General features: G+C 48.9%; 1 protein-coding gene across 6 annotated transcripts in view; it reads left to right on the forward strand.

The window, feature by feature from the left end:
* The window catches only part of LOC115468918, a 191,050-nt gene that overhangs the window by 85,207 nt on the left and 82,060 nt on the right, over positions 1–23,783 (forward strand). For all 6 annotated transcript variants that reach the window (XM_030201069.1, XM_030201073.1, XM_030201068.1 and 3 more), the window contains one exon: positions 17,826–18,137. In XM_030201069.1, coding sequence (XP_030056929.1) covers positions 17,826–18,137 — 312 coding nt within the window. The remainder of the gene's footprint in view (positions 1–17,825; positions 18,138–23,783) is intronic.

The following is a 23,783-nucleotide window of genomic DNA, read 5'->3' on the forward strand; positions in this document are numbered from 1 at the left end:
GGAAGCAGCACTTAAACGGTCCTTTGAAATTGCAGGTCTTACTGTTCGGGCGTCTGCATGCAGTTGTTATGCTGCTAGAGCCTGCCTGGCTTGGTTGCAACAGGCAGTGGAACAGCCCGGAGATTGAGCGGAGCCCTTCTCGGATGTGGCTCCGCGGCTGGAGTCGGCCTTGTCCTTTTTGGCAGATGCCCTTTATGATATTGTCAGAGCTTCGGCTAAACAAATGGCAGTAGCAGTGGCGGTTCGCCGTCTTATTTGGCTACGACATTGGGCAGCGGACATGGCCTCTAAGCAAAGGTTGGTGAAGTTGCCCTTTCAAGGCCTTCTCCTATTTGGTGAGGAGTTGGAAAAAAAAATTGTTAAAGGCCTGGGAGATCCTAAACCCCAGCGCTTGCCCGAAGATAGGCCGAGGCCTTCCTCCAAGGGCCAGGCGGTCCACTCCTCTTATGGACCTCGCTTCCGTGAAGCTAGAAGGTACCGCCCGGGGCGTTCTGCTGGGTTCACTTCTCGTGCCCGTTTTTCAGCAGAGGAACTCCTTTCGCTCGGACAAGCGTTCCGCAGCCAACGGCTCTAGGCCTGGAGTTCAGGGGCGACCCTCTCAATGATGGTGCGCCGGCCCCCTCCTCGCTTCCTGTCATCGGAGGACGTCTTTGCCGAGGAGTGGGCCAATAATTCCTCAGATCAGTGGGTTCTGGACCTGAGATGGCTACAGAATAGAATTCAACGCCCCAGTAAGAGACATGTTTGTGGAGTCCCGATGCGGTTCTGCCACCAAACAGGCGGCGGTAGAGGAGACTTTGCAAGGTCTGATTCAGTTAGGGGCCGTGTCCCCGGTACCTCCTGCCGAACATGGCTACGGCCGATACTCCATCTACTTTGTGGTGCCGCGAAAAGGTGGGTCTTTTCGCCCTATTCTGGACTTAAAAGAACTAAACAAGTCCCTGAGAGTGCGGCATTTCCACATGGAAACCCTGCGCTCCGTCATTGCTGCGGTACAGCCAGGAGAGTTTCTCACGTCTCTAGACCTGAAAGAAGCTTACTTGCACATACCAACTTGGCCCCCGCACCAGAAGTTTCTGAGGTTTGCGGTGTTGGGAAAACATTTCCAGTTCCGGGCCTTGCCTTTTGGCCTCGCCACAGCTCCCCGAACCTTTTCGAAGGTAATGGTGGTAGTAGCTGCTTTGCTCAGGCGAGAAGGTATCAGGGTTCACCCGTACCTAGACGACTGGCTCATCAGAGCAGATTCTGTAACAGAGAGCTGTCAAGCTACAGCCAGAGTGGTCTCAGTACTTCAATCTCTAGGCTGGGTTGTCAATATGGCCAAAAGTCACCTGACCCCCTCACAATCTCTAGAATATTTGGGGGCCAGGTTCGACACAGACTCGGGCTATGTATACCTACCCGAGCTAAGGCGGTGCAAGCTTCAGAATCAGGTCCGTCTGCTCCTGAGGATGCCCCGCCCGCGTGCTTGGGACATTGTCCAGCTGCTGGGATCGATGACAGCCACATTGGAAGTGGTGCCCTGGGCGAGAGCGCACCTGAGACCTCTACAGTATTCCCTACTTCAAAGATGGTTCCAGTTTCTCAGGATTATCAATGCAGACTTTCTTGGCTCCCTGCGGCCCGACTCAGCATGGAGTGGTGGCTCTCAGACAGCATGCTGCGGCGAGGAATGCCGCTGACGCTCCCCGATTGGTGTCTAGTAGTGACAGATGCCAGCCTGAAGGGCTGGGGCGCACATTGCAAGGGGAAGCATGCCCAGGGTCTATGGACACCCGAGGAGTTGGAGTGGTCCATCAACCGCCTGGAGTTGAAAGCGGTGTTTCAGGTGCTTCTGGCCTTTCAACCCTGGAAGGATTGGCTGTCAGAGTGATATTGGACAACACGACAGCAGTGGCCTACATAAATCGACAAGGCGGCACTCAGTGCAGAGCACTGGCCGCGCAGGCCGAACAGATTTGCCACTGGGCCGAGCTGCATCTTCAGTTTCTGTCGGCAGTTCAAATTGCAGGTCAGAGCAACGTGCAAGCTGATTATCTAAGCAGGCATCAGATCGATCCAGCAGAATGGGAACTAGCAGACAAAGTATTCCTGCAGATATGTGCCAAATGGGGCAAGCCCGTGATGGATCTTATGGCGACAAGTTCAAATGCCAAAGTCCCATGCTTCTTCAGCAGACGGAGCGATCCTATCTCGGCAGGGTTGGATGCCTTGACTCAGCCCTGGCCTCAGGGCCTACTATATGTGTTCCCTCCGTGGCCCTTGATAGGGCGCGTGCTCCTGCGGATTCGGCTGCACCCAGGAGAAGTGGTCCTCATCGCCCCAGATTGGCCCAGGAGGCCTTGGTATGCGGACCTCCGACAGATGCTAGTGGAGGCACCCCTTCCTTTACCTCTGGTACCGAACCTGTTGTCACAGGGCCCGGTAGCGATGGAGGGCGCCTGCCGCTTTGGTCTTATGGCATGGCGATTGAGAGGGCGCAATTGAGGGACAAAGGCTATTCAAACACAGTCATTTCCACTCTCCTGCAGGCCCGCAAGCATTCCACTTCCGTGGCTTATGCCAGGATTTGGCGCCAGTTTGAGTCTTGGTGTGCTTCAAAAGCGATCACACCCATGCGGGCTCCTGTCTCGCCGATTCTGGACTTTTTGCAGGATGGTGTACAAATAGGCTTGACCTATAATTCCCTGCGGGTGCAAGTGGCAGCGTTGGCCTCCCTTCGTGGTAAGGTTGAAGGCGTGTCTTTAGCTGCTCATCCAGATGTGGCACGGTTTCTTAGTGGGGTGCTTCAGCTCCAGCCTTCCATGCGAGCACCCTGTCCAGCTTGGAACCTGGGGCTAGTTTTGAAGGCCCTGCAGGCTTCTCCTTTTGAGCCACTTCGGCGAGCATCGGAGAAAGATTTGACACTAAAGGCCGTTTTTCTTGTGGCCATTACTTCGGCGAGACGGGTGTCAGAGCTCCAGGCGCTGTCCTGTACAGACCCATTTCTGCAATTCTCAGAGTCCGGTGTCACGGTTTGGACCGTACCTTCCTTCATGCCTAAGGTGGTTTCAGCGTTTCACCTAAACCAGCCTATTTTCTTGCCCTCCTTTGATAAGGAGGAGTTTCCAGAATCTTTTGGGCAGTTGCACCTGTTGGATGTGCGCAGGACTCTACTGCAGTATCTGCGAGTTACTATCTCTTTCAGGATCTATGATCATCTGTTTGTTTTGCTATCAGGTCCTCGCAGAGGGTCTCCATCGTCTAAAGCCACTATTGCCCGCTGGCTCAAAGAAACTATCTTTTCAGCTTATCTGCTTGCCGGCCGGTCTCCGCCTGTAGCCTTTAAGGTGCATTCTACCAGAGCGATTTCTTCCTCTTGGGCTGAAACTGGAGCACTCTCTCGTCAAGAGATATGCAGTGCAGCAACATGGCCTTCTAAGCTCTCTTTTGCCCGACATTACAGGCTGGATGTGGCTGCTAGGAGGCATGCGCGTTTTGGAGCACAAGTGCTAGCGCGTGGTGTGACCTGTTCCCACCCTATATAGGGATTGCTTTGTTACATCCCATACGTAATGGCTTCATCTGCTTGATGACAAGGAAGGGAAAATTAGGTTCTTACCTTGGTAATTTTCTTTCCTTTAGTCATAGCAGATGAAGCCATGAGCCCTCCCTGTATGATTGTCTGTATGCTGTGAATCTGTTTCAGGTTCTGTTTTTGTTTCCTGAAGTTCCTTCCTTGGGAGAAAGTTGGAAAACAGTCTTCAGGATTCATGTTCACTTATAGGAGGATGAGTCCATTCCCTCCAGTTTATGTTTTGGAGGATGAGTTTATTCCCTCCAGGAGGTTGCATGTATCCCCTCCAGTTATACAATAAGGAGGACGAGTTTATTCCCTCCAGGAGGATGTGTTCATTCCCTCCTTTTGAGTTCATGCCCTTGTTAAGGGGCCATTGTTCGCTGTGAGGAAAGTTCATGTTATTCCCATTGCGGTTTGCCATACTGCTTTGGAAGCTTCAAATACTGAAGAGGCAGTGGAGCTGGCTGGCCATGAGGCACTGTGAAAAGTTGAGTGCTCTCTATCTCCCCCTGCTGGTTGATGGACACAACCCATACGTAATGACTTCATCTGCTATGACTAAAGGAAAGAAAATTACCAAGGTAAGAACCTAATTTTCCCATTGTGTAGCAAACATCAAATTATAAGCAGTTATACAGGGTAAAGTTTGAAACAGCATTTTGCATAAAAATGATTATTCCTGTCTTCCATCATCTTGTTGCAAGAGCTTTTTGAAAAAAAAATGTTTTTAATAATTTCCATCTTTTCACAATTAGGATGATGAAGAATTAGGAATTCTCTGGATCCAGGGATGGAATTACGCGTAGGGAGGTCAATCAAAGGGAGCATATTGTCAGGGGCCATACCATAGATAATTTGAAATGCAAGGACACATAATTTGAAGGCAGCCCTGGCTTTGATCGGAAGCCAAAGGAATGAATAAAGGAGTGGTGATGCCAATACATACCGATATTTCTCCTAAGTGCTATTCTATAAATACATGTCTATCATGCATAGCGTGTATTTGCAAAGGTGGTGAACACATGACTGGGGTATAGCAGTGATGTAGCCACGGGTGGGCATAGGCCCACCAAGCAGGGGCACAGTTGTGATGTGGCTGGCAGGACTCCCCAAGCCCCTCCAGCTGAATACTCCTGGAATATCTTTCTCCCCTCCCCCCAGGCATTCTGGCATCTAACCTCCATCCCCCAGTTCCTCCGATATCTTTTAAAGCTGTCAGATCTTTGCCAGCGGTGAGCAGCAACTCCTACCTGCTGCTTGCACCAACCCCGAGGCCACCTCTGACCTGGTCCTATCTAGAAGAAACAGGAAGTTGCATCAGAAGTAGACTCGAGGTTGGCATGAGCAGCATTAGGAGTCACTGCTGGAGAAGAACTGATGGCTTTAAAAGGTACTGGAGGGGGTGGGGGTGGAGTTTAGATGCTGGGTGGGGTTGTCATGTCCACCATTCCCTTTGGGCTCAGGCCCATCCAAAATTTGATGTCTGGTTGTGCCCCTGCGGTATAGGTGAGGCTCCTACTTACATAACTTACAGAATACTGTAAGTTACATGTTCCCCCGCTACATTTAGGTGGTCATGCTTACCCCACTTCTATGGCTGGTATAAGTGCGGGTGCTTAAATGTTAGGCAAATGGATACTGGGTTGCTTAGGTTCTGTTTAGAGAATGGGACGGGGACCCACGGTAACTGAGGGGATGGGGACGGGGACAGAGCCTGCAGGGACAGAGCTCGCGGGGACGAGGTGGGGATGGGGACAGAACCAGTGAGGATGGGGAGTCCCATGTCACTTTCTACTTTGAAACCTGTTAATAAACTGGACTGTTATTTATGTTTGATTGATGCAGATGATAATATTTATATTTTTTGGAAAAACAAGCAAACATGCTGGCCACAGCTAGCAAAATTTGCATGGGGGATCCTGTACGTCCTGCTATCAGCACATCTTCTAAGAAGACGTCTTCTATTGCAGGAGGGTCTGTGGAAGACAGGAGAGCTAGACAGAATTCTGAGATTGTTGATGAATATCATCCACAGATTAAAAAATCATAACAGTGCTTTATAGGGCATATTTCTCCCCTCTAGGGCATACAGAACGGGTTGTATTTTGTACCCATGGACATTTTAATTGGGTGGATTAGGATTCCTTGGAATAGTAGAAGTCAGCTATTGTTGGGGTTGGAATGGTAGAGGGTGGTGGTGGAGGGAGGGTTTATTATAGTTACTCATTGTTATTATTGTTTTCTTTTTTATACTTTAATAAAAAGATCTACATAAATAATTCCCACCTCCAACGTTCTGAAGCTCAGTCCGAGGCAGGGAAGCACTGAAGCCATGTACTGTTCGTAGATGAGGCTGTCAGCACCACTCACCCTCACTCATAGACCCGCCCTCAGCCTCGCCCCATCCAGACATAATTCGCACCTCCAACGTTCTATTGAAGCCTCCCAACGTTCTAAATTTGTAGTTGTGTAGATCGGTTTTGCACCATGAGTGTCTGCCCCGCCCTCGCGTCACAACGTGATGACGTCATGGGCGGAGCACAAACACTCAGCGAATCCCATCACACAAGCCCCTATCCCTCCCCCCTCGGCGCATCACCCAAGCCCCTACCCCCCCCCCCCCCCCCCCCCCCACATGGCCAAATCAACACCCTCGCCACCCAATACTAACGCTGTCCGGCCGCTGCTGCTTCTTCTGATGAGCAGCAGCGGCCAGTAAAAAAAGAAAAAAGCAAAAAAAAAAAAAACCTGAAACGCGCCTCCCTGCACAGTCATCTGCCATTCACTGTCATCTCTGCAGGCGCTCCTCTTCTCCCCTCTGACGTCACTGCTCCTAGAGGAAGACCCCGGAGAAGCGCATCGACGTCAGAGGGGAGAGGAGGAGCGCCTACAGAGACGACAGTGAATGCCAGATGGCTGTGAAGGGAGGCGCCTTTCAGGTTTACTTTTTTTTTTTAACAGCTGCTGCTGCTCAACACGAGAAGCAGCAGCGGATGGACAGCGTTAGTATTGCCAGCTGCGGGAGGCGAGGGGGTTGATGAGCCTGAGGTGGGGGAAGGGGCTTGGGTGATGCACCGGGGGGAGGGGCTTTGGTGATGCACCAAGGGGGGAGGAAGGGAGAGAGGAGGGCCACTGCACATGCATGGTTGCAGGGGGAGAGGAGGGTTGGTGGGTAGGGGGTCCTGAGCCAAGATGGGTGCCTGCAGGGGGGGCAGGGGAGACAGGAGGGATGCTGCAGGGGGAGAGGAGGGTTGATGGATATGGCTGGCTGCAGGGGGGGGCAGGCAAGAGGAGGGTCGCTGGACATGGGTGGTTGCAGGTGGAGAGGAGGCTTGGTGCACATGGGTGGCTGCAGGGGGGGCAGGGGGAGAGGAGGGTCACTGGACATGGGTGGCTGTAGGGGGGCAGGGGAGCGAGGAGGGATGCTGCACATGCATGGCTGCAGGGGGACAGCAGGGTCGCTGGACATGGGTGGCTGGAGGGGGGACAGGGGGAGAGGTGGGTCGCTGCATTTAGGTGGCTGCAGGGGAGCCAGGGGAGAGAGGAGGGCTGCTGCACATGCGTGGCTGCAGGGGGAGAGGAAGGTTGGTGGTTTTGGGGTCCTGAGACCAGATGGGTGCCTGCAGGGGAGACAGGAGGGACGCTGCAGGGGGACAGGACGGTTGATGGACATGGGTGGCTGCAGGGGGAGGCATGCAAGAGGAGGGTCACTGGTATGGAGGGGAGGGGGGAACCCTGACCAGAAAGGGGGGACCCTAAGACCACAGAGGGGGGAAGGGGGGGTCCCTAAAACCACAGGGGGGAAGGGGGGTCCCTAAGACCACAGAGAGGGGGGAAGGGGGATCCGTAAGACCACAGAAAGGGGGGGAAGGGGGGTCCTCAGACCACACAGATGGGGGGAGGGGGGTCCTCAGACCACAGGGGAGGGGGTCCTGAGACCTGAGATGGGGGAAAGGGGAGCACACTCACTGTCTCACACATACGCACTCGCACACACTCATTCTCACATACACACACTCTCTCACACGCATATTCGCAACCAATCTCACTCTGTCACACACGCACACTTGCACATTCACTCTCTCACACAGTCACTCTCACAGACATTCTCTCAAACATACATACTCCGTGGAAAACCTTGCTAGCGCCCGTTTCATTTGAGCCAGAAACGGGCCTTTTTTACTAGTTTAAATATAAAATCATAAGTGTTTGAGTCTTCTGCAGATGAGAACAGAGCCCACGGGGATGGAGCGGGGACAGGGACAGAACCTACGGGGACGGGGTGGTGACAGAGATGGGGCCTGTAGGGATGGAGATGGGGCCTGCGGGGATGGCATGGGGATAGAGACAGAACTCACATGGACGGGATACAATTTTATCCCCTTACCATTCTCTAGTTCTGTTATAGAATAGGCATCCCAAAGGCATTTGGTAGGAAACCTACATGGAGATGCCCAGTCACAGAATTACCCCTTACCTCCTCATTCTGTAACAGGTCACTTAAATTTAAATGCCATTTGCATGCTTAGATTTATAGAATACTGCCATTCATATGGGTAAGTGTACACTTCCGTGCATGCCTAACCACTATTCTGTAATTATGCATTAAAATGGCTGAACATGTATTTGCCAAGGGGGAGTTCACAGGGAAGGGCCATGGGCGTGTGTTAGTTGTGACTGACATTTTACTGTAAGTTACACACATAAATGCTACATTTCCATATCATCATGCTGATCAATCCATAGACTGGTGGGTTGTGTCCATCTACCAGCAGGTGGAGATAGAGAGCAATCCTTTTGCCTCCCTATATGTGGTCATGTGCTGCCGGAAACTCCTCAGTATGTTCTCTATCTCAGCAGGTGGTGGTCACACACAGCAGCAGCTCTGGCTAGGCCTCCAAGCCTAATTTTTAGGTTTTGTTGAGTGCCTGGGGTTGAGGGCTCTTCTTGAGCAAGTGCAAACCTGGTGGCGCCAGGTCCCTCCTTTTCTCCCCCCTCCCGCTGGCTCCGTTAAAAAAATAAAATTTTGAACGTCCTTAAGGGCGTTTATTTCGACGTTTATTTAAACGTTTATTACAGCTACTCATTGGGACACCAGGTCGTTACAGCTCGGAGCGAGAAGCAGGTAATTTTTACCTTTTTATAGCGGGCAGGGGGTTCCCTGATTGATCTCCACGTGGCTTATGGCGTCGGAGGGCGAGGGCGCGAAGAATCGCTCCCCGGACCGCGTGTTTGCTTCTAGCGGGGATGCGGGGGTTTTAAAGTCTGATTCGCCCTTGTTGGGTGTCAGTTTGGAGGCCGGTCAGTGTCCCGGGTCTTCCTCCGGCGCGGCGGTTTTTCCCGCCATAAACGCCCATCCCCCGCTGCTCGCCTCCGCCATCTTGGCCGGCCACTCTGCTCGGACGGCTTCTTCTTGGGCCGCCCTTGAGCTGGGAGACGTTCATGCCATGGCCGCCCTTGATTTGGTCGACGGCAAAAAAGCGGCTAAAGTTAAGCGCCGTTCTTCCCGCGCGGCTCCTTCGCGGAGTGTCGCGCCGGACGCCATCTTGGATGCGCAGCATGTTTCTCCCCCGCTCTTGCGAGCGCCGGTTGAGGGTGCGTCTAGGGCTGTGGCCCAGGCTGCTGAAATACACAGTCTGGGGGGTTTCTCCCCCGAGTTTATTTTGCTGCTGCATCAGGCTTTCCTTATGCAAAATACTGCCCCTTCTCCCTTGTCCGATAACGGGGTTGAGGCCCCCGGAAGTAAACGCCCTCGGGTGGATTCCCAGGCCTTAGAGGACGCTGTTTCCTCTGATGTAGATGAGGGCAGCGTATCTCCCAACGGTCCTTTGGGGATTCCTTGGAGGAGACGGATTCCCGCTCGGATGGAGCGGATGACCCCTCTGCAGCGCGGATCTTTCGCTCAGAGGATTTGCCCAACCTGTTACTGCAGGCCATGAGCATTTTGAAGATTTCCTCGCCAGAGGACGTCTCTCCCTCAGCCCCTGTTGGCTCTGCCATTATGCTGGGGACGAAGCGCCCGCCTAGAACCTTCCACGTGCATGATGCCATGCACACCTTAATTTCGGCTCAATGGGATGTACCGGAAGCGAGCCTCAAAGTGGCTAGGGCTATGTCCCGCCTCTATCCTTTGCCTGAAAGTGAACGTGAGGCCTTTCTTTGGCCTACCGTGGATTCTTTAATCACTGCGGTGACTAAGAAGACGGCGTTGCCGGTGGAAGGTGGCACGGCCCTAAAGGACGCCCAAGACAGAAGATTGGAAGCGGCTTTAAGGTCGTCCTTCGAGGCGGCTGCCTTAAGTTTGCAGGCCTCAGTTTGCGGCTCCTATGTGGCCAGGGCGTGCCTGACGATGGTGCAGCGGGCTTCCCCCTCGGATCCTTCCTTGAGGGCTGACTGGCCGGTCCTGGAATCGGGCTTGGCTTATTTGGCAGACTTACTGTATGATGTCTTGAGAGCCTCGGCTAAAGGCATGGCTCAGACAGTCTCTGTGCGGCGCTGACTTTGGCTGAAACATTGGTCTGCGGACCACGCCTCTAAGTCCCGCCTGGCTAAGTTGCCTTTTAAAGGCAAGCTGCTCTTTGGGGTCGAGCTGGACAAAATCGTGACCGATCTCGGCACGTCTAAGGGCAAGAGGTTACCAGAGGTCAGGGCTCGGGCCAGTGCTCGCCCCGGTAACTCCAGAGGACGGTTTCAAGAAGCCCGTCGGTACCGCCCGGGCAAGTCGGGCTCCTCTGCCCCCTCTTCCTTCAAAAGGAACTTCTCCCCCAAGCAGCATTCCTTTCGCAGAGACCGCCGTCCCGGAGGTACGCCCTCCGGTCCTCCCCCAGGGTCTCGTGCCCAATGACGGGGTCCTGGTCCATGGCCCAGTGCAAATTGGAGGACGCCTGTCCTTGTTTCTGGGCGAGTGGACCAAAGTAACTTCAGACGCTTGGGTGCTGGAAGTCATCAGAGACGGCTACAAGTTAGAGTTCTGCTGACCCTTAAGAGACGGGTTTGTACTCTCTCCCTGCAAGTCTCCGGTCAAAGCTGTGGCAGTGCAGCAGACCTTGGACAACCTGATCCGCCTGGGTGCGGTCGTTCCGGTGCCAGAAAATCAGACTGGCAAGGGACGTTACTCCATTTACTTTGTGGTACCAAAGAAAGGAGGTTCTGTCCGGCCTATCCTCGACCTCAAAGGGGTCAATCGGGCCTTGAAAGTGCGGCACTTTCGCATGGAGACTCTCCACTCTGTTATAGCGGCAGTGAAGGCAGGAGAGTTCTTGGCTTCCTTGGACATCAAGGAAGCGTACATGCATATTCCCATCTGGCCTCCTCATCAACGCTTTCTGCGTTTTGCAGTCCTGGGCCGACACTTCCAGTTCAGAGCCCTCCCTTTCGGGTTGGCTACTGCTCCGCGGACCTTCTCCAAAGTAATGGTGGTCATTGCGGCCTTCCTGCGAAAGGAAGGAGTACAAGTCCATCCTTATCTGGACGACTGGTTGATCCGAGCCCCCTCTTATGCAGAGTGCGGCAAAGCTGTGGACCGGGTGGTTGCTCTTTTGAGCTCCCTGGGGTGGATCATCAACTGGGAGAAGAGCCAGCTGCGCCCGACTCAGTCCCTGGAGTATCTGGGAGTTCGATTCGACACCCAAATGGGCAGAGTGTTCCTGCCAGACAATCGGATTGTCAAGCTTCAGGCTCAGGTGGACCAGTTCCTAGTAGCCTCTCCTCTTCGGGCTTGGGACTATGTGCAGCTGTTGGGCTCTATGACGGCCACGATGGAAGTAGTGCCCTGGGCCAGGGCTCATATGAGACCACTACAACACTCTCTGCTGCAGCACTGGACTCCGATGTCGGAGGATTATGCTGTGCGCCTTCCCTTGGACCCAGCAGTGCGCAAGGCGTTGAGCTGGTGGATGCAGACAGACAAGTTGTCTGCAGGAATGCCTCTGGTGACCCCGGAGTGGATTGTCGTCACGACGGACGCCTCTTTGTCGGGCTGGGGAGCCCACTGCTTGGGAAGGACAGCGCAGGGGCTCTGGTCTCCTGCAGAGGCAAAGTGGTCTATCAACCTCCTGGAACTCAGAGCCATTCGGTTGGCGCTTTTGGAGTTCATCCCGGTACTGGCGTTGAAGCCAGTACGGGTCCTGTCGGACAATGCCACGGCTGTGGCCTATGTCAACCGCCAGGGAGGTACCAAGAGCACCCCTCTAGCCAAGGAGGCCATGAATCTATGCCAGTGGGCGGAAGCGAACCTGGAACAGCTGTCAGCGGCCCACATTGCCGGAGTCATGAATGTCAAGGCGGACTTTCTCAGTCGCCATACCTTGGAGCCCGGAGAGTGGCAGCTATCTGCTCAGGCGTTCTTGGACATCACGAAGCGCTGGGGCCAGCCGAGCCTAGATCTGATGGCGTCATCGGCCAATTGCCAAGTGCCGCGTTTTTTCAGCAGAGGACGGGACCCTCGATCCCTGGGAGTAGATGCTCTTCTCCAACAGTGGCCGACACAAGAGCTTCTCTATGTGTTCCCGCCTTGGCCCATGTTGGGCAGGGTGCTAGACTGGGTGGCAAAGCATCCGGGCCGGATAATCCTGGTGGGTCCGGACTGGCCCAGACGTCCCTGGTATGCGGACTTGATCAGGCTCTCAGTCGACGATCCTCTGCGGCTGCCAGTGGAGCAGGGCCTGTTACATCAGGGTCCCATGGTGATGGAGGATCCCTCCCCCTTTGGTCTTACGGCCTGGCTATTGAGCGGCAGCGTCTGAGAAAGAAGGGCTTCTCAGACAAGTTTATCGCCACTATGCTGAGAGCGAGGAAGCGCTCTACTTCTACTGCTTACGCCAGGGTTTGGCGTACCTTTGCAGCGTGGTGTGAAGCAGGCTCACTTTCTCCCTTCACTGCTCCAATTTCTTCAGTGTTGGCGTTCCTGCAAAAAGGTCTGGAGAAAGGCCTGTCGCTCAGTTCCCTTAAAGTCCAGGTAGCGGCTCTGGCTTGCTTCAGGGGCCGCCTGAAGGGTGTTTCCCTGGCTTCGCAGCCAGATGTGGTGCGCTTTCTCAAGGGAGTTATTCACCTGCACCCTCCTCTGCACTCAGTGGTGCCTGCGTGGAATCTCAACCTGGTGCTAAGAGCATTGCAGAAGCCGCCTTTTGAACCCTTGTCGAGGGCTTCTCTGAAAGACCTGACGTTGAAAGCAGTCTTTTTGGTGGCTATCACTTCAGCCAGAAGAGTTTCCGAGCTCCAGGCGCTCTCATGTAGAGAGCCTTTTCTGCAGCTCACTGAGGCAGGAGTGTCTATTCGCACAGTGCCTTCCTTCCTGCCCAAGATTGTTTCTCGCTTCCATGTGAATCAGCAGCTCTGTCTCCCATCCTTTCGTAGGGAGGACTACCCAGAGGAATACTCTGCTCTCAAATATCTGGATGTGAGACGAGTCATCATCAGATACTTGGAAGTGACCAATGATTTCCGGAAGTCGGATCATCTGTTTGTCCTGTTTGCAGGTCCTCATAAGGGTCTGCAGGCTGCTAAGCCTACAGTGGCAAGATGGGTCAAGGAAGCCATTGCAGCGGCTTATGTGGCCGCGGGGAAGGTGCCGCCTATCCAGCTGAAGGCTCACTCCACTAGAGCTCAGGCGGCCTCGATGGCAGAGGCCGGGTCCGTCTCCTTGGAAGAGATTTGCAAGGCGGCAACTTGGGCATCGGCCCATACCTTCTCCAGGCATTACCGCTTGACTGTGGCTGCTCGGGCGGAGGCCCGGTTTGGAGCTTCAGTGTTGCGGTCAGGGATTTCAATGTCCCGCCCTGGGTGAGTACTGCTTCGGTACATCCCACCAGTCTATGGATTGATCAGCATAATGATATGGAAGGTAAAATTATGTATCATACCTGATAATTTTCTTTCCATTAATCATAGCTGATCAATCCATAGCCCCTCCCAGATATCTGTACTGTTTATATTCTGGTTGCATTTCAGGTTCAAGTTTAGTCTTCAGTTCCTGTTCAGGAGGTCTTCGTGTTCAAGTTTTTTCAATTGGATTCTTCAAGAGTTGAGACGAGTTTGTGTTACAGTGAGCTGCTGCATTCCTCTCCCCTCCATTTTACGGGGCTGGATTGAGACCTAAATTCTGCCGGCGCTCCCTCCCGCTTCGTGCGGCTGTAGGGCAGCTTTGTACCCCTCCCGCTTCGGTGGTGTTAGGGTCAGTCAGCTCCTCCCGCGGTTGCGGTTGCAGGATAAGCCAGATCCCCCCGCATCGGCGGGGTGGTGTCCCTCCCCCGCTCTGCGGGGATGAGCTGGATGGATTTCCCTCCCCCACTTGTGTGGGGATGAGCTGGGTTAATTCCCCTCCCCCGTTTCTGCGGTGGTGAGCTGGGCAGAGTGTCCCTTTGTGGGTGTAATTCTCTAAGTGCTGAGTCCTGCGGATGGAGCTTTGATATCGACATACTGAGGAGTTTCCGGCAGCACATGACCACATATAGGGAGGCAAAAGGATTGCTCTCTATCTCCACCTGCTGGTAGATGGACACAACCCACCAGTCTATGGATTGATCAGCTATGATTAATGGAAAGAAAATTATCAGGTATGATACATAATTTTACCTTAGGTTTGCCCATTCACACCAGCCGTAGACCTAGCATAAATGTGCACACCGACGAAAAAGCAGAGTATGGTAAAGCAAATAAGGTCCAAAAAAAGGCTGGTCTTTATTGAAACGTCAAACTAAATCAGGACTCAACACGGAGCCGTGTTTCGACATGAAATGCCTGCTTCAGGAGTCTCAAGAACTACATAAAAAAGCACATATCAATAAACTTTCATAAGAAATGGAAGACAAATATCATAATATTAAAAATCTGTATAAAAACGAATACCACAGTATTAAAGATATAGTTGAAAAAACATGTAAAAGTATGAAAAAATATGTTTTAAAATGACCAGTAGTGAACACATTTGTGGTAGAATACAACGAGCAAATGAACATCTACAAAGACATGAATGTATATTAAATGAAAAAAGGAGTGGCCTAGTGGTTAGGGTGGTGGACTTTGGTCCTGGGGAACTGAGGAACTGAGTTTGATTCCCACTTCAGGCACAGGCAGCTCCTTGTGACTCAACCCTCCATTGCCCCATGTAAGCCGCATTGAGCCTGCCATGAGTGGGAAAGCACGGGGTACAAATGTAACAAAAAAAAAAAAAATAGAGAGTCATGTGGTGTGCTAAGTGGGTCGGCCATGTTTCTAATCCTTTCCAGGACCTTGTTCCCCCCCTCAAGCACCAGCACCGGGAATAAAACTGTTTTGCGCAAAGAATACCTGACTCGTCTGTTTAGATATATGGATAACTTTGTGACTCGAGGCGAAGTGAGGATGACCGGACAACAAAAGAACAGACACTGAGAAGTCGAGAGGTAGTGGTGAAGCTAAAATGGTGCCTGCGGTGAACAGCATGCTGGTTGCTTTTTCACCCATGCAACTTTCTCAGTAACCAAAGCAGTAGAACGTGCTTTAGAACCATTCCTATCTAGTCAACTTTCCAACCTGGAAGCGTTATTAGCGGATACTACAAGGCAAACAGGTGATCTTGAGCAACGAGTAACTACACTGAAAGACACAGAACAAGTGGCGTCAACTTTACTGGAAGCGCTTCACAAACAAACGAGACCAGGCCGAAAAGATCAATGATCTGGAAAACTGTGCCTGGAGGGATAACCTCCGGATCATTGGAATCCCTGAATCAGTGCCATAATGGACACTGTCCACCATGTTAGAGTGCTGGTTGTCTTCAGAATTTGCCTTATCAGATAGTGCTGGCCCTCTCTGTTTGGAACAGGCGCACAGAGTAAGAAGGAGGCAAGATGGAGGTAACTGGCCACGTGCTGTGATTATAAAACTCCATAACTATGTGCATAAAATAGAAATTCTGAGAAGATTTCAACAAAAAAGAGACACAATATCTTATAAAGGAGCTCCAATGAAAAGTTTTCAAGATTACTCGGTGACCCTGCTGGAATGGAGAAGGCAATTTGCGCCTATTTGCACAACTGTTTATGAGACACAGGTGCGCTTTATGTTAGTCTACCCTGTACAACTCAAAATATTTCATCATGGATCTTGGAGGACATTTTTCATCTTACAGGCAGCGAAGAATGAAGGAAATACAGTCATCTCAAGCTGCAAAAACATGAATTTGGCAATTAACCAGGTTGGAAGTAGCAGGATGACTACTAAGTAATAATGCTTCTAACAGTATTATTTTGAAAGTATCGTTACGCTTGCTTTCACGTGTAGTTAAAATATGGAGCAGGTCTTGAGTGGTGAAGGTGTTATTGGACTCCCAAGGGATTGTTTCTAATAAGAGTGAAGATATTGCCTGCATATTTAGGGAGTTCTTTTCAAAGCTTTATGGGGAAAGCGAGCCCCCAGATCTTACAGGCCTTAACAGTTATTTGGAGGCCATGAATCTTCCTAAATTATTTGATCCCGATTTACAGATACTTAGATCCCCCATCAGCTAAAGAAATGCAGGCTGCTGTAAAATCTCTTAAATTATTCTCCTCTCCAATCTCTGATGTGTTTTCCAGGGAATTTTATAAGATGCTACCGCCACAATTTTTAGCTGCTGTGGTGGATGGAGCCTTGTTTCCCCCTTATGAGAATACTGCTTTAATTACATAAATCTCCAAGCCAGGCCGACCAGCAGACTTGGCAGACTCATACCACCCCATTTCCCTGATTAATATAGACATAAAAATATTATCAAGAATTTTGGCAGAGCGTTTAGCAGGGATTCTTCCTGCTTTGATTGGGAGTGAACAAGTTAGTTTTGTGCGGCAAAGACAATCAGTTCGTAATGTGTATCAGCTCCTGCTCTCCATGGCTTATTGTCAAGTGCCTTCCTTGGTGGTCAGCCTCAATTCTGAGAAGGCTTTCGATAAGGTGGAATAGGCCTATCTTTTCCAAGTTCTCAAATTTATGGGTTTTGGGGGCTGGTTTTTCCAGGCTCTAAAGGTGTTATACACAACACCAACAGCGGGGTTGAGAACCTCTCCTTTTTGCAGTTCCCGGAGTACGAGACAGGGATGCCTGTCATCCCCACTACTCTATTTGTTATAGAACCCCTGTTGAGAGATTTAAAATCTAAAAATGATATAGCAGGGTTACAGATTCATAATCACCTCATCAAGAAGTTTGCATTTGCCGATGACTTGTTGCTGTTGTTAACTGATCCCAAACAGTCGTTGGCGACACTACTCCAAACGGTGACCCGTTATGGTCGAATGTCTGGCTTCACTTTAAACTTATGTAAACCTCAGACCCTAGAGGTGCAGGTGGGCACTAGTTCCTGCTAGGGGAATGACTTTCCACTGAAGTGAGTGGAGGGCTCGTTTAAGTATCTTGGTGAGCCAATTCTATAATAGTAATGTTCATAGGCTACTAAATGATACTCGCATTAAACTACAAGCTTGGTTTGCTTATCCTCTTACTTTGTTGGGTAGAATAGCTTTATATAACATGATTATTATCACTAAATGGTTGTACATATTTCAACTATTACCATTATATTTGAAAGTATCAGATGAAAGACAACTTAACCAATGTTTAAGGTTTTTTTTTGTGGAATGGTGGGCAAACACGTCTACCACTCTGTGCTTCAAATCCCAGTGGAATATGGGGACTGGGACTGCTAAGCCTTAGACACCTTACAGTTTGCAGTGCCATGAGGCACATCAATGTCTGGTTGTCTGGTTTCGTAACACATTTGACTTTTATGAAACAGGCCTGGAACTACTATTAATGTCTACAGCTCACTTCAGTTGTTTACTACATACAGAAGGGGGAACAGCTCCCCTCGAGCTTAAAGTCACTAGTATTCTTCCCATAGCAAAGGCAACTTGGTGCTGGATCTGTCATCATCACCAATTATCCCCTAAGGTGACACCGTTTCTTTCACTTTGCAATAACCCTGCTTTTCCTCCAAGACATCATCCCATTGCATGCATATGTTTTACATTGGTCCATGAAAAGAATTCAATTTTAAAATGTTGTTTTATTTCTAAGGCTATGTAACTATATTTGGGTATGTTAGTGTAGTCCTGCCTAATATCTGTTGGATTTGACATGCTATTTTAACAAAGGCTTGCACCATTGCAAGTAAGTGAGCCACATCATTTGGAGTATAGTTTTGATTTGTGCAGATTTATAATGGGGTGTATATTTTAGAATGTAATTGTAAATCTAAATCTTTTAGGTCAGAAAAGCACATTTCAAAATGTTTGTTGTTTTGTTTTAATAGTTCGTCCAGTAATAGGTGATATCATCTGTAACACTGTGAATCCAGAACTTGGAAAACCCTTGGAGCTGATGTGTAAAATCCATTCCTTTTATCCTCAACCTATAACTGTCAAGTGGTTGAAAGCCACAGAAGTTTTACCTGAATCCAAAATTTGGAACACATATGATTATGAAGACAAGATGAAGTATGAGGTCTGCAGTCAATATTCACTAGCACCAACTTTGGAGGATGAAAAGAAAAAATTTGTATGTCGTGTTGAACATGAAAGTCTTTCTCAGCCAATGCAACAGGAGTACACTTTACCATCACTGGGTATTTTTTTTTTTTTACAATTATATTAATTTCCTATATATTTAAGATATGTAGCTTATGGGCAGCCTGACTTAGGGCCCTGTTTACTAAGCTGCGCTATAGGCATGCTAGCATTTTTAGTGCACTCTAAAAATTAGCATGTGCTAATGCTAGAGACATCCAAATATTCCTATGGGTGTCTCTAGTGCTAGCGCACACTAATTGTTAGCATGCTGTGAAAGCGCTAGCTCATAAGTACATAAGTAATGCCATACTGGGAAAAGACCAAAGGTCCATTGAGCCCAGCATCCTGTCCCCCGACAGCGGCCAATCCAGGTCAAGGGCACCTGACAAGCTACCCAAACGTACAAATATTTTATACATGTTATTCCCAAAATTGTGGATTTTTCCCAAGTCCATTTAGTAGCGGTCTATGGACTTGTCCTTTAGGAAACTGTCCAACCCCTTTTTAAACTCTGTCAAGCTAACCGCCTTCACTACATTCTCCGGTAACGAATTCCAGAGTTTAATTACGCGTTGGGTGAAGAAAAATTAGTAAACAGGGCCCTTAGTGACAGTGTTGCTCATTGCTATGCAGAGGACCTGCATTTGATCTCAGACATAGCTTCTGCTTATCATACTGGTAGTGGGCAGGGAAACCTGCAGTTGTGACATTCACTACCCTTGAATGAGAGGAGAATCACAGTTATCCCAACACATACTGGTGGGATACAGGACACCAAAGGAAGTTTGTCATTTTATGTTTATTTTATCAGATTTTGTGGATCACCTCTGCTGTTTGCATATGAAACAAATTACAAAATAGAGATTGAATTTTATTTTTAAATGCATTTTAATCTGCTTTTCTCCAAATTTAATCCAAGGTGAGGTACTAAATTTAGTGTAAACACGATGGATGACAAGGCAAGAACTTAACAAATCACATTATTGCCTTACTAGTAGAGTCTCAAAAGCCTATCCCACAGTCACAGAAGTGTCTCAGATACAAGTACACAGTACTCCAAAAGCCCAAGTCTAAGGTAAAGGCCTAGTTTTAAGCTTTTTCCTAAACAGGTTATGATTCCTCTCTTCTTGTAATTCCCCAGCGGATTTGTCTAAAAAAGTAATGGCATAAGACCTCTTAAAGTCCACTTCCTAGTAGTTGATAGTCTACAGCCTCTGACCAACCGAAAGTCCAATAGATCATTCTGTAATGCAGGAACATGAAAAGTTATATAATAACTGAGATAAGCCGAGGCTAAAAAACAACAATAAATTAAACCAAATTCAAACTTAAAATAGAAAACAAACAAAACAGAATAAACTACCCAACGAAAACTGAATCAATTATTATACTCAGTATACAGTTGAGAGGAATGAAAATCAACCTTTGACTCTTTTTCTAAGGGTCAAGTTATGAGAAGTTCCGAGAGAAGAGGCTATTTTTCTGAGGTAGAAACTAAACAGCCAAAAACTCTTGTTCTAAAAGGCTGTTATTTTCTGTTCCTTGGCTGCTGGAGAGGTAGCACACCAGCGACCTCAATTAAGTGTTAATTAAGGTGTGGGGAAGTAGAATACTTGCATAGGTTGCTGAGTCAGCTTCAAAGAGCCTGTTTAAAAAATGCCCCTTAGATTCAAAACTATATAAAGAGGAAAGGTCCCACGGAACCTTCTTTCTGAGAAGTTCCGAGAGAAGAGGACATTTCTCTGGTAAGTGAACACTATTTTGCTTGTGCTTTGGGAACTTAAAGATTGGGGTTTAAAGGAGGAATTGTAGGATAGTGATATATAAAAAGCAAGTTTTATCAACTAATCTCCATAGTCTTTTCCACTTAGTTTTAAAAACTTTGTACCACAGCATTAACAGGCACTGCAGGATCTAGTTTAGTCTTCCCACCCGCCCACCCCTAGGACAACTCTTCATTTATAGTTATTGTAATTAGGGTAACAAGCAAGGAGTGCTCTTACAGAGTTTTAAATACATTTCATTACCATCTAAGAAGGAAACACTAAATAAATCATACAATAAACTAAAAGACACTTTTATATTAGGCTAATATCCTTAATACTGTAGCAAGTTTTAAATTGTTGAAAAACTCAAAAACACTAAGATGGAATCAGCAGTCCAGCAGTGAGAGGGGTGCTAACCAGTCTTTTGCATTGAGTGTCACATGTATGATTATCTCCCAGTTGGTGAGATGTCATATGTGTGTGCCCGATGCAAAGAGCTCCTAGCTCTCAGAGAACGTGTCCATTCTCTTGAGGCTAGAGTAGCAGACTTGGTGGAGCTGAGGGAGACAGAGAGGTACATAGAGGAGACCTACAGGGATGTTGTAGAGAAGTGCCACCTCCAGTCTCGTAGCCCTTGTGGTACCTTGGAGGAGGGAGGTCTCCTAGAAGGAGAGCATCACCCTGGTGAAGTAGGAAGTACTCCTGTAGCCAGGACTTGCCCACCAGAGGATATACTATCCTGTCGCACCGAGGATATGTCTCCAAGTGCTGCCCGGGAGGGAAAGGTTAGGACAGCTGTTGTAGTTGGTGATTCGATCATTAGGCATATAGATAGCTGGATGGCTGGTGGACGTGAGGATCGCCTGGTGACTTGCCTGCCTGGTGTGAAGGTGGCGGACCTCACGCATCACCTAGATAGGATTTTAGATAGTCCTGGGGAGGAGCTGTCTTGGTACATGTGGGAAATGTGGGAGAGAGGTTCTGGAAGCCAAATTTAGGCTCTTAGGTAGAAAGCTCAAATCCAGATCCTCTAGGGTAGAATTTTCTGAAATGCTACCTGTTCCATGCGCAGAGCGCAAGAGACAGCAGAGCTCCAGAGTCTCAATGTGTGGATAAGACGATGGTGCAGGGAGGAGGGTTTTAGATTTGTTAGGAACTGGGCAACATTCTGGGGAAGGAGGAGCCTATTCCGAAAGGATGGGCTCCACCTTAACCAGGGTGGGACCAGGCTACTGGCATCAGCATTTAAAAAGGAGATAGAGCAGCCTTTAAACTAGAAACGGGGGGAAGGCCGACAGTCGCTCAAAAGCGCATGGTTCGGGACAAGGTATCTTCCAAAGGTATTACCAAAACAGGGAAGATAGGGTATCCTGATAGTGAGGTTGCAAAAGAGACCGTAGTAGATCAGGTGTCCTTAAATAAAAATAAAATGCTGACAAAACATTGTAAATTAATACTGTCAGGTACTAAGGATGATATAAATAGGAACAACAAACATTGTTTGAAATGTCTGTATGCGAATGCCACGAGCCTAAGAAATAAGATGGGAGAGTTAGAATATATTGCACTAAATGAAAAATTAGATATAATAGGCATCTCTGAGACCTGGTGGAAGGAGGATAACCAGTGGGACACTGTCATACCGGGGTACAAATTATATCGTAGTGATAGGGTGGATTGAATTGGTGGAGGGGTAGCATTGTATTTTAACGAGAGCCTTCAATCAAATAGATTGAAAATTCTGCAGGAAACAAAACACTTCTTGGAATCACTATGGATTGAAATTCCATGTGTAAAGGAGAAAAGGATAGTGATAGGAGTGTACTACCGTCCGCCTGGCCAGGATGAACAGATAGATGCAGAAATGTTAAAGGAAATTAGGGACGCAAACAAACTGGGCAACACAATAATAATGGGTGATTTCAGTTACCCCAATATTGACTGGGTAAATGTAACATCGGGACACGCTAGAGAGGTAAAGTTCCTTGATGAAATCAAGGACAGCTTTATGGAGCAGCTGGTACAGGAGCCAACGAGAGAAGGAAAAATTGTAGACCTAGTCCTTAGTGGAGCGCATGATCTGGTGCGGGAGGTAATGGTGCTGGGGCCGCTTGATAACAGTGATCATAATGTGATTGGATTTGATATTAGCTTTGAAGTAAGTATACACAGGAAATCAAATACATTAGTGTTTAACTTTAAAAAAGGAGACTATGATAAAATGAGAAGAACGGTGAAAAAAAAAACTTAGAGGAGCGACTGCAAGGGTCAAAAATTTACATCAGGCGTGGATGCTGTTCAAAAACACCGTCCTGGAAACCCAGGCCAAATATATTCCGCATATTAAAAAAGGAGGACAGAAGACCAAACGACAGCCGGAGTGGTTAAAAAGTGAGGTGAAGGAAGCTATTAGAGCTAAAATAAAATCCTTCAGAAAATGGAAGAAGGAACCGACTGAAAATAATAAGAAACAGCATAAGGAATGTCAAGTCAAATGCAAAGCACTGATAAGGAAGGCTAAGAGGGACTTCGAAAAAAAGATTGCGTTGGAGGCAAAAACACATAGAGGGACATAATCGAAGGGGGCGCCCAAGTTTTCCTGAGGGCATCCTCGCAGGACGTCCCCGCAAAGGGGCCGGGAAACCCATATTATCGAAACAAGATGGGCGTCCATCTTTTGTTTCGATAATACAGTCAGGGGCGCCCAAATCTCAACATTTAGGTCGATCTTAGAGATGGTCAACATAAATGTTGAGATGGTCGACCTTAGAGATGGTCGTCCCCGGTTTTCGGCGATAATGGAAACCGAGGATGCCCATCTCAAAAACGACGAAATCCAAGTCATTTGGTCATGGGAGGAGCCAGCATTCATAGTGCACTGGTCCCCCTGACATGCCAGGACAGCAACTGGGCACTCTAGGGGGCACTGTAGTGGACTAACTGATGCACTAACTGAACGGAAAAAGGCATGCATTGGTCACTAACCACATCCCACCCCGAAAAAAAACAACTTTAAAAACGTTTGTCTTTTTTTTGTAGAGTATGGCTGGAGGACGTCCTTCGCTATGCCTCCGTCCCTGCAGTTGAGAACGTCTTTCGCTTGGCCTCCGTCCCTGCGATGGCAGTTGAGGACATCCAAAATGTGGATGTTTCTGTGAGAAGGATGTCCATGCCTGGATGTTTCTGTGAGAAGGATGTCCATTGCTTTGCTATGCCTCTGACACCCCCTTCATTTATTTATTTGGATTTTGGATTACAAGTAGCAGCAGTGGGATTTGAACCGGCCATCTCTGGATTGCAAAATCAGTTCTCTAACCACTAGGCCACTCCTCCACTCCCTCGAAATTTGGCCATCCCTATTGGGGGTGGGGCAGTTGAGGACGTCCAAAATGTTTTAAAGGACATCCACGCCTTCGTTATGCCTCCGCTGACACACACATTCCTCCCCCCCCCCAGGCACCTGCATACTGCCCCCCCCCCATCTAAATGGCAGATGACATTTAATGTGAGCAAGTGCAAAGTGATGCATGTGGGAAAGAGGAACCTGAATTATAGCTACGTCATGCAAGGTTCCACGTTAGGAGTCACGGACCAAGAAAGGGATCTAGGTGTCGTCGTTGATGATACGTTGAAACCTTCTGCTCAGTGTGCTGCTGCGGCTAAGAAAGCAAATAGAATGTTAGGTATTATTAGGAAAGGAATGGAAAACAAAAATGAGGACGTTATAATGCCTTTGTATCGCTCCATGGTGTGACTGCACCTTGAATATTGTGTTCAGTTCTAGTTGCCGCATCTCATAAAAGATATTGTGGAATTAGAAAAGGTGCAGAGAAGGGCGACGAAAATGATAAAGGGAATGGGATGATTTCCCTATGAGGAAAGTCTAAAGCGGCTAGGGCTCTTCAGCTTGGAGAAAAGGCGGCTGAGGGGAGATAT

This window comes from Microcaecilia unicolor, chromosome 4, assembly GCF_901765095.1.
Source record: "Microcaecilia unicolor chromosome 4, aMicUni1.1, whole genome shotgun sequence".
Lineage (NCBI taxonomy): Eukaryota > Metazoa > Chordata > Amphibia > Gymnophiona > Siphonopidae > Microcaecilia > Microcaecilia unicolor.